The 12203-nt window shown below is 38.2% G+C and overlaps 1 protein-coding gene across 5 annotated transcripts in view; it reads right to left on the reverse strand.

Moving 5' to 3' along the window:
• The window catches only part of Frmd5 (FERM domain containing), a 334663-nt gene that overhangs the window by 168664 nt on the left and 153796 nt on the right, over nucleotides 1–12203 (reverse strand). For all 5 annotated transcript variants that reach the window (XM_081748053.1, XM_081748047.1, XM_081748042.1 and 2 more), the window contains exon 2: nucleotides 7628–7732. In XM_081748053.1, coding sequence (XP_081604179.1) covers nucleotides 7628–7732 — 105 coding nt within the window. The remainder of the gene's footprint in view (nucleotides 1–7627; nucleotides 7733–12203) is intronic.

Below are 12203 nucleotides of genomic sequence, written 5' to 3' on the forward strand. Positions count from 1 at the left end.
TGAGTGCATTCACAATTATCTTCCTCCTTTGTTGCTGTTATCGCTAGCACTCTTTTCAAATTATACCCACTCATTAACTGCCAAGACAAATAAGCCCATATTATACATTTAAAGAAGTGCTTTGCGAGCAAAGGAGGAGGGTCTCACGTGTCGCTTCGTTGCCAGGCGACATCCATGACTCTCTTCTCCAGGGGCATCAGATGTAGCCAGACGGCACTACTTAAAGGGGAAATGCTCCGACACTTTACATTACTTCATACTTTCAGTTTCACTAAGTCCTATAACAAAATATTTTGATCAAACTCTAAGAATTATAACCAAAGACGATTAAATATATCGAATTACTAAATTAGGTGAGTTCCATACTAAATTGAAATACGTATACTTTTCTTGCAATAGTAATTCTTAAAAATCTGCTGTCCTTGAACGAATTTTAATAATAACAATAATAGGTTCACAAAGTAAATAATTGAATTCTCCGAAAACAGAGTAAGGCAAAATCAGACACCACGAAATGGATTGGTGAAATTAGAAACGAACTAAAGTTAATATGAATCACACAAGAAGACATTACGAACAGAAACATCTTCAGTTCTAATATTCGTTAATGGGAAGTGGACTAATGAGGTGAAACTGAAGAAAGACATTGGATGGAACAACTTGGTCTAATGAAAGAAAAGAAACCCACAGCAACAGAATGAAAGAAGAACGGGCACAAAGGAAGGCAAACAAATGCGTCTAAGTACTTTGCGTGGTCTCTTGAGACTTATTCGCAACTAATAATAATAATTGATTAGATCATTTTGAATAAATTACAGGTATCAACTTCAATACTATTAGTTTAAGCTCGTATTCTTATCAGTTTCCCAGTTCCCTGGCTAACCCTCGGCACGTATGAGAGTGAGGCCTGTATTGAAACATGAAAAAAGCATGCACATTTGCGTGCGTATGATTGTGTATAGTTTGTGTTATAGGGTGTACGTATGTAAGGAGTATCTTTCACGTGGGATTATGATTTCTAAGCAGTAATTTTTCATTTTCTACCAGTGTACTTTCAATATTAATGTATCTCATCAATTTATTATTAAAATCTCAGAATAAAGATAATTTGATCAAATGATATATTTAAGATAAAAGGCAAATGTCAGGAAGGTGTCAGTACAGTGTACCGCTCCATACGACCAGATGAAAGCAATCTACCGTATCTAGCAATCAGAGCCATCGAAACCCCATATGATCGCATGAACTATAAACAATCGATTGTTGCAGGCAGGTTTACGTTCCCGCATTACTCTCTCATGATTACTCCTGACATCTGCCCATCGTGAGTGATGTTGGAAAAGACTGCAGTGGCGAAACGAACAGAGAGTACTGATATTAAGCGATGTGAGTCGTTATCATCTCGGACATAGTGACGGCCACGTACATTTCCGTAGACGTGCAAGTGAACGGGAAAATCTCATATGTGTTTGGAGATCTCACACATAGTATTCTGATACGCTACACATCGCGCTCATTTCTAGTCTTCATTCAAGAGAGTAGTAACTAGTCGTCGTACATTCATGAGGTACTCAATCCCATCCTCCAAACTTATCTTCCAGAAGGATAACCTGTGTCATCATTACGCCAAAGGAACCCTGTATGCTTTACTTGGTTGCGCAGGGGTGCCCACAAAGGGGGGCTATGACGCAAACTGCGTCATTGAAATATTGGGGGGGGTAAAAATCTGCATAAGTATGTTTGAGGGGGTGTAAAAATTAATCGAAAAGATTTTTTTTTTCATGGAAGAACACCTACGGATAGACAATTGGGGGTGTGCGTCATGGACATAAGGGAGATGGGCACCACTGGGTTATGCATTTTACTCTGCTTGCTAGTCACCGAACCTATACCAAATCGAGTACTGTGCGACTTTGTATGATGGCTAGGCGGGCTCCGGCAAGAAACATCACCCAGCTATGCCAATATCTACAGCGAAAATGGGATACCATACCCTACATAGACATTTGGCATCTGTAGAGTGTTACTAGATAAAAGATTTAAAAAAAAAAAACGCTTTGTCTGCCCTTTCGGAGTGACACATAGGTATTATTAAATTCGGTACTGTATTTATTTTGAACACCAAGCATAATATGTTACAATTACCCCATGAGTATCATGTTGAGATCACTACTACCTGCCATTACCACACCCACAATATGAACTTTGCTTCAAAAGCCTTAATATTTATTGGTTGTTCTTAAATGCGTTTCGAGACATAATGTAAGAGAGATGCGGTAGCGTAGCCAGTAAGGCGTTCACCTATCAATTGGGTGGTGGGTCGGGCCATGTTTCTCATTTTATCCTCGTTCCAATGTAGTTTTGAGGTTCACCCAGTCTTTTTAAAGTAGGTATCTGGAGTGACGTGGTACGTAAAGTAGTAGGAGCATGATGTTAATTATATCACCCCATAACTTCCGAAATCAAGAAAGTAGAACGTTTATAGGACTACCTCCATACTCGAACTTTTGACTTTTATGGCCTGTCCCAGAAGAGTACTAGCCTTAACTGATTGATACTATACACGATCAATACTGACCGGTACTCGACTTATCGTAGTAGAAAATAAGAAATGAATATCCAGAAAGAAGAACATCTATGGACAGAATGTACAGTGTATCGGATAAGTTTCCTACGAGACAAGGCGAGGCGGAAATTTTGTGACAAGACACCAGATGAGACAGGGCTCTTCCAACAGAAACGGATACATTTCCACAGACATCACTTCCACGACACTCTTCCGAGACAAGACAGTATCAATTCTTGTCCTGTAGGTAATCTTAGATACCGGGAAACCACGTCAGTATATTGTCAGTTATAATACTTACCTACGTTCTACAATGGAAAGAGTACTTGAGTTGTCGGATGTTATCCTACGAAAAATATTCCGCACTCCTTCAACCTGCTCGGATAATTGTTACAGATTTGTCGCCGGACAGAATAGACACCACCCAATCATATAACACATCTAGTCAATGAAGAACAGGTCTGGTCGTGTGCGCAAGAGAAGTTGACACATGCCTGGGAAGCTTTTCCAATAGCATGAACGGCGTGTGGAGGTGCAGAAATGGCAATATTTTCTGTTGGAGGTGCAAAAATGGCAATAGAACAACTTGGGTAATGTTCTGGATGTCGCAGCACTGGTCAGTCTTCCCTGTACGAACACTGGTCACTGCAGGCTAAGGCTCCTTATCATCGTTTGTTCATGCGGTTCTGCCATGTACGAGTAGGTGCTGTTCACCCATTCGCACCCACAACTGGCTCTCACCACTAAACAATTCTTGGTCACATTATTTCCAATTATTTCTTTCCCTGTACGATTGAAGGCGATATCATATGCATGCGACGAATCGTAAGAAGCGTTATCCCAATTATAGCCGTAGCTGACAGTTGAAGATGTACCTCACCGGTAACGCAGGTACATTAGTTCTCATCTGTAATACCATTTCAGTGTGTTCCGTATTGTCATTTCGTTTGGTGTGAATGTCCAGGTGTCCATCCCTTTGCTACTGATGTCAGGAACAGGGCTGACGTGCGTGTCCGTATTCCCCGAACAGAAGGTGTCAATATTGACGAATAGGGATGGGCATGAGTTGAGCCAAAACTCGATTCGAAATTCGAGTCGAGTCAAAGGTAATTTTCTCAAGTCGAGTTTCGAGCCGAATCACTGTTTTGAGGTCGAGTTTCGAGTCGAGTCGAGTTTGATAAACGGCTCGCTCGTTTTAACTCGTTTTGAAATCATGGCCTGATTAGACTGGAAAGCGAAAGTCATGAGAAATGTAAGCAGTAATACGGAACATTTTTGGTGTTGCTCATAAGATGGGACACTGCTCGCATCTCGTCTCGTCTCGATTAACAAGACAACAATGGATGTTTATAGCGAGATAGCCTCAAATATGAACACCAATGTAAATACAGGTATATACTGTAGTCCTTACCACCAAGGTTGAGACCTGCACGATCTAAATTTTGAGCCGAAGCAGAAGCCCAACCCAGGTAGTGATGTTAACTGGCTCAGTTCGGTTCAACTAAGCGAGCAGCTCGACCCGGCTCGGTTGAGACGAGGCACCGACTCGGCTCAGGTGAGCCATTGGCTCGAGCCGGCTCGGTTGGGTGAGCTGTTGGCTCGGGTCGATAGTGAATGAGCTGTGAGCCGAGCCGCTAGAGCCGTTGAGAACCCGAGCCAAGCAGGCTTGAATATGTTGGACGACGCAGTCTAACTTTTAATGATTTTTGGTTCAAGCCTAGATACTTGCTCCTCCGGAACTCAAACCCAGAACCTTGTGAACGATGTTCTTGCCTCCTTTACTTCACCTTTTCCGAGGTCAGTAGTCAACTAGTACAGTATTTAAGTATTCAGATACAAACCGTCTATCATTCATGTTTATACACGGTGTTGCTATAATAATAATAATAATAATAATAATAATAATAATAATAATAATAATAATAATAATAATAATAATAATAATAATAAGTTGTAGTAATAGTAAGTATCATTGATAATAATTATATTGTCTATTTGGATGCTTGAAGAAAGTACTTGAAACTACACACAGCATTTGGCTCGTTTTAACTCGACTCGACTCGAGTCGAAACTCGAGTCAAATTCGAGTCGAGTTGGAGGAAACTTTTCGAGCCGAGTTCTCGAGTCGAGCTCAATGATGTCTGTTTCGAGTCGAGTCGAGTTTCAATGAAAACTCGCTCTTGCCCATCCCTATTGACGAACTGCAACTACAGCTCGTGCAACATTTACTCGGTTCTAATGAAATAATCACCCGATCACTGGAGCTCACGATATGACACCTCAAATCACGGTAACTGCAAGAACTAATCTCTTGGCCAATGTAAGTTTGCAGTGACGTAAGCGCTGGCTCACACAAAATCAGAAGGAAAGTATTGTATTCATGCGCGCGTAGAGCTGACAGCCAGTGTGTGAAGCGACGTATGCGTAGGAGTCAACGCAGAGCTTCTGATTGACGATCACGTAACAGCCAGTCACGTTCGAGAATCAGTTAACAGTAGAAAAGAAACAGCAGAACTAAACAACAGCAAACAGAAGGAAAAATATTTTAGAACACACAAACTTACATTAAAATGTAAATTGGTCTTACCTCGAAGTTCAGTGCAGTTCTTCGATTCCACTCATTGATGGCTCATCATCTGATTCGCCGTCCGACCAAACTTCGATCACCAAAGGATTTACTATTTCAGTCATTAACTTCCACATTTTTTCTTCCTCCTTCAGTACATGAGCAATGCAGTTTTTCAATTTTTCAGCTGTAATTTTGTTTAACCCTTCGGACACTAAACGCTCTCTACTTCTTTCATAGTGTAATTTTCATTTCTGGACGCAATATACCGTTTTACCTCACTCCACACTAACTCAACTGGATTGAGTTCAAAGTGGTAAGGAGGAAGCCGAAGAACAATATGACTGGCTTGTCTTGCAAGTCGGTCTGCCCGGAATTCGTGGTACATTTCTTTAACATTTTTTACATTGTCAAGTAGCTCACACTTTGACATTGTAGGTGACCACGAAAACATTTGCTTAATGTGTTTCGACGTTTGTTCCTTTGCCTTTTCTGAAAGCCACCTCTGAATGTCATCTTTTCTCCAAGAACTATTCGGAACATTTTCCACGCGAACTGTGTGATACGGAGCGTTATCCATCACGATACGCTGTTCGGTTGTAATTCTTTTAAAACGTCCGCAAACCACGATTCGAAACGTTGACCATTCATTTCTTGATGGTAATCACCCACTCCCTTTTTAGCACGGAATAATAAGCAAGCACCCTCAACGAAGCCTACTTCGCTGCCTATATGAGCTATGATCAACCTTCCTCCCTTACCTGTAGGCTGCTTGGGTCCCCCAGTAAGACTTTCTAAGAATGCCTGTCTGTTATTTTGTATGCTAGTGTCCTCCCAACCTTTACTTACTGAATGTCCAGCATTCACCCACGTTTCATCTAAGTAATAAATGTGCTTATTTTCGCTGCGGTATTGTTTAATTTTGCAAAGATATTGACTCCGCCACACAGCAATATATTCCCTTTCCAGTAATGCAGACGAACGAGTCCTTTTTTTCTGTATTCAAATCCCAGATCATGCAACACACGATTTACTGTTCGAACGCTCATTGACGGCAAATCAGGATCACTGTTGATTTCTACTGAAATTTCTTTCACTGTGGGTGCCTTGTTCCTTCCATTGCACCAAAATTCATGCACTTTCTGACGGATGGCACGCTTCGTAAAATCATCCATTTTTTGCAATTGTGTACCTTTATTTTTCACCCCGTCCCTTGTTTTTGCAGGTGTTGACACTTTGCCCTCTTCCAAAAATTCCTTTTTCAACGAAAAGATCACACGCTCACTGACACCTGTCATATCAGCAGTAAGGCTAACAACATCACTCACACTCTTACAGGGATCGGCACTGAGTAAATACGAATACACGTTTAAAACAATTTACTTTGCTTGGCTATTTAATGGATTGCCATCTCTGTGTAATCGAAAATAGCACGCAGGTGAACCGACAATTTGAATTTCCCTCACACAGGACGCCATATTGCAAACTACAGCAGAAAACAACTCTCGCTCTGATGTGAGTGTTTATTGTTCGTTGACGACAAAACAAGCTATTTTATACATATATATGAATTATTGTACTTCACAGATATATTATAGGTCTTTCATCAAATTATAACTGCACAATTTGTTGTACATAAAGGGTAATCTTCAAAATGTGGGATTATTTCTTTGCGCGCAAAGACAAACCGCATTGTTTATTACAGAAAATGTTGCAGCCCTGTGTTCGTTTCTGTAACTCAAGATCATTGCATATTTGCGAGCATGCATTATGTAGGGATATTAACTATTTGTTACTTCAAAGTACTAATAATTTTAACTGTGCGCGGGTAAATCTAAAAAATTAGGTTCTGTAGTAGGAAACTCTTTCATAATGGGCAGTTCCAACACTACTTGGAATTACTTATGGTTAGTGACTTGAAACTACTGAAATTACGTCACTGAAAACTTTTGTGTGTTTACCATGAGTTTAAGTTCATCTACTCTCTCCAACGTTCGCTTCCAATCTAATCCACAATATGGGTGGGTTTGTTCACTCCTCTGGAACGTCATCATCTACTGTTACCAGGGACGTATGTAGGAATTTATTAGACTAAATTTACAGAGACGTCGGGATTTCGGGGAAGGACCAGGATACCCAGGACCTACCGCTGCGTACGTCTCTAGCTGCTACGATCTCGGAGTTTCTACGCCAGTACTGGCTTCTTACGACATCCATAGGGTGGCCTTCTATTCTACATCACTTCCTTCCTGGTGTTTAGTTTTTATTTTTACCAGTGTTTATTGTACAATATAGGCATACCCTGTCTGATTTAACAGAATGTAAACCCAAACAGGCTGCATCTTAACAATCAGGAAATAGATACATAAGAAGATCTGATTTTAGCGGGAACTTCGAAATCAATAACATTTTGCATTCCTTTTGAACTCAACAAATTTAACTTCACCTTTTAAGAACTTTCTCAAGAGCAATACAGAAATATGACTAACACTTACCCTTTGCTTGTTGCTGTCAACATATCGAAGTCCGAAATAGTCCTTTTCAATGAGATTGAGTTGCCTACACACGTATTCCACAACGAATTTTCCTTTATGATGTGTCTGCAAAGAGAAAGAAAGACGCCTAATAATAGTATTTTCGAATATACTTTACAAATATTGTGACGAAACAAAAGAATAACTTTAAAAAGCATTGTTATATAGTTTATGTACTGGAACAAACAAACGGGTAAACATGCCTATAGTGCGGGAAATAAAGCTTTACACCAACTTTCTCGACGACTAACGGACCAAGAAAAACTCTAATAACTCTTATATATATATATAATTTGAATTGAAAACACTAATATTATCTAAACCCAAGTAGAAAAATATGATAATCCCGAACTAATGACAGAGAAGCTAGAATTTCAAAGTATCTAGCACAAATTGCTTACCACAAAATGCATTTGTGATAATAATAATAATCTTAAACTTAAAACAACACTTGAAAAGTTAAAATTATTTATTATTATTATTATTATTATTATTATTATTATTATTATTATTATTAGTAGTAGTAGTAGTAGTAGTAGTAGTAGTAGTAGTAGTAGTAGTAGTAGTAGTAGTAGTAGTAGTAGTAGTAGTAGTAGTAGTAGTAGTAGTAGTAGTAGTAGTAGTAGTAGTAGTAGTAGTAGTAGTATTGTTTACATCCAGCGATTGTCACGAGGCTAACTGGTAATGATGATAATGAACGAAATAGTGGGAAGAAAGTTCTTGTTTAACGTCGCACAGATACCACGTTAAAAGATACATTGATGATGATCATAAGTAAAATGGTGGAATAAAGAAAGTGGGAAACAGGAGAACCAAGGGAAAACTAGTGTTGCTCACGAGACTAGATCTGGGGCTGTCTCGTCTCGAAAAGCATATTTGTTTCTGTTGGAACAGCTTTCTTTCGTCTGAGTGTATCTAGTCACGAAAATTTTGTCTCGACTCGTCTTGTGGACAAACTAGAAAAAAAAACATGCACATGGTGTTCGTCCATCACAAAGCCCACTTGGTGAGAGCTGGGATCGAACCAGGACCATCACACATTACAAGTGAACGCTCTATCACTAAGCTATCGCGGCATCTACAGCTTCATCTGAAAAGTTACTGATACACTGAATTTTTAATATAGTTCTGTACGTCGAACGAAAATTTGACCCATGCCTATAGGTATATCACATATTGGACTTCATTGTATGTTGCCAGTTTTACATATATAACAGTACATAATGTGTTTTCAATCTACTGAATAAATCCATTTAAAAATGAATCATTTGACATATTTTGAAGTATTTCTAGATGTAATACATTTTCGTTTTTCAAATCACATAACCTTTTATCACTTTTTTAATCTTTTCATATTCACATAAATAAATTCATTTGGATCGTCTCCACTTCAACCGCATGCAAAAAATTTTGTACCTCGCATCAAGTGAATGGGTGGGCAGAATGGTTATGTATTAGCCTGAGAATTATATTTTTTCACGTTGCATACCCGACGCGGGGTTTCACGAACAATGTTTGTGAGCATTTTATTTAGAATCTCTTACAATAAAGACGACGCAGAGATGATATCTTGAATTCAAAGAACTTTGTTTTATATTGCACATTCCTTTACCGATGACTTCTAAAAGTAAATCGGGTATGTCGACTTCTCGAAGTGGAACAAAAAAAGCAAAATGAATAAAACATTCACGCAGTCTATTACAGAAATTCAGAAATGTTTCTGGATTCTCGTTCTTGTTACTCTTTCCATATATAGTACATCGAAAGAAGATTAAGCACATACATCAATGATACAGTTGATTTTGACAAAAGTAAGAAACAATATACTAAATATATCTAGGTGTAATATTTTATATTTTAATATTCACATCAGACAACATAACGTGTTCTATTACAACAGAAAACGTCAAAATATATTTGAAGTTAACTCTTTCACTTATTCTTGATTTCTACTGTGTAAGCAGTTATGTATCATCTTATCTTTTCTGTCAAAAATCACTTCTCTAACAATAAGAACACATTAATCTTTCTTAAGCCACTACAAGAGAAATGAATGCAAGGCCTTTGTAGTCCTTAATTCTACAATCTAAAAGGCATTTTAGTTTGCTTTCTTTCAAAAATCTCTTTACTGTCCCCATTCTTGACATTTCTCTCGACTTGTGTTTTCTATTCTGAGTCCATCTTCTGTCACGACTTCCTCTTCTGCTACGCTCCACCCAGTATCCTTGACCAAACTCACAGACTCCATTTTCTTTTTAATTCAAATTATTATGTATGCTATACACTTTCTTCTGTAATCATATATCTTGCTCATCTCGACTTTGTAGAAGTGATTTCTCGTAATCTAACAAAAATAAATATGATTTCAAATCATGACCTGCTTACTTTTACCATTAACCCTTTTAAGATAGATCGTAGTTTTTACTACGAAATGATAATGTCTTCAAAATTCGATTAAAAGAGAACTAAGAAAGCTATTTAGTTTATTATTATTTTTTTTATATATACAAAAGAGGAGGTATTGAAGAAAGCCTTGGAAGGGTCTATACGCTTCCGAACGTCGGAACATAGGGGGTATGTCCGACGTCATCACTTTACAAATTCCCTTCTTTTAGTGAGGTCTAACCAACATTTTTTGGTGAGCTTCTCTTTAACCCTAGATTTCTGAAGTTTTACATAAACAATTAGTGGACTCTTTAGTTTTATCTGAATTTTTCGGATCTCTTCGTCAACACAGAAGGGAGGTTCAGAGGGGCTAAACGAAAAAAAAAAAAAAAAAAAAAGTGTTTCTTCACCAAAAATCCCACTTTCACGATTATTGCTCCGCTCGGGTACATGATAGGGACTCTGAGAGCCTACTCTATTCTGAAGAGAACGACGTATGAATAATCATCCTACGATAATTAGGGACGAATCAGGGAATTTTTAAAGTTTGTATAGGGTATTCTGGAACATTCTGGGGCATATTCGCAGAAGAGGGAAATATTTTTCCCGACCTTAGTATTGAAGATAGGAGATTGATACTTGTCACAAGTAATTAGTACCACAAATACTATTTTTGCAAGTGACTTCCAGATCTGTATGTTTGCCCAGAACCGTGCCAGAGGGCCCCAAAATGGGAAAAAAGAATACACAAAACATCCCTATTTTCCTCATTTTTTCCCTCCTTATTGACGTCCGAGGGGCATGTGAGTAGTAATGTCTGAAAGTTTACTCTATTCTGAAGAGAAAGACGTATGAATCATGATCCTACGATAATTGGGGAAGAGTCGGGAAATTTTAAAAGTTTCTTTAGGATCTTTGGCAAATTCTGGAGATATTCGCAGAAAAGGGAAATATTTTTTCCCGCCCTTAGTATTGAAGATAGGAGATTGGTAATTGTCACAAGTAATTAGTACACAATTACTATTTTTGCAAGTGATTTCCAGATCTGTATGTTTATCCAGGGCTGCGCCAGAGGGCCCCAAAATGGGAAAAAAGGGATTTTTTCACAAAACATCCCTATTTTCCTCAATTTTTCTCTCCTTAGGAACGTCCGAGGGACATGTGAGTGGTAATGTCTGAAAGTTTACTCTATTCTGAAGAGAACTACGTATGAATCATAATCCTACGATAATTAGGGATGATGCTGTACCTTCTTGACTGAAAGTCAACAAAAACACCTAAAAAAAAAAACCATATCCTAAAAGAGTTTTAAAAAAACATAACGAACTCATTGTTTACTTTAACGTAAGGTATTTGTTTCTTTTTTCTTTCTTTTGATTAAATATAGACAATGGTGTACGCAGAAATTCGTCAAAGGGGAGGTTCAACCTCCCAAATTTATACAATTTCAGGTGTTTGTATACATATCTTAATATGGTACGGCATATTTTTGCATAATGTCTTACTCAAGGAGAGGTTAAAATCCTTGAACTCATCTTGTATACGGGATGTATAGAGATACGCTAACTCATGATATCACATAGTACAGAAACAACTGTTAACTGAACAGAAAGGTCAGTCCCGTAGATCGTAGAAAACGATAGAAGCATTAATGTTCGAAATTGATCAAATATAAGCCTGTTAATGAAGTACAAGAACTTATAGCAAATAATTATGCATAATTGACGCAGTTGGTTATAGCTGATCGTGAGATGATGGTGAAGCACACAAGACAGGCAGAGCAAAGGATAAAATTGTGGAAACTAAAAAAAAAAAAAAAAAAAAACCAAAAAACGAGTTCATGGAAAAAGTTCTACCACAAGTACAATTGGTAGATATACATCAGTGGAAGTTGAATAGTCATACCGTGAGGAAAATTGGAAAAGCGCTGGAGGAAACATCACGGAAAGGACCAAAATGAAGGAGACTTGATGATGGAACAAGGAAGTACAAGTGGCAATAAAATATAAGAAAGAGATGAAGAAAAGGTTAGATGAAACGTGTAACATGGAAGACAAGACGGAATACAAACTAGCAAATAAGAGGGCAAAAGGGCTGTGGTAATACAAACGCAAAGATCACAGACGTAGCTTATGCAGAACTGGAAAAGAAA

Source organism: Thermobia domestica, chromosome 2, assembly GCF_964235325.1.
Source record: "Thermobia domestica chromosome 2, izTheDome1.hap1.1, whole genome shotgun sequence".
Lineage (NCBI taxonomy): Eukaryota > Metazoa > Arthropoda > Insecta > Zygentoma > Lepismatidae > Thermobia > Thermobia domestica.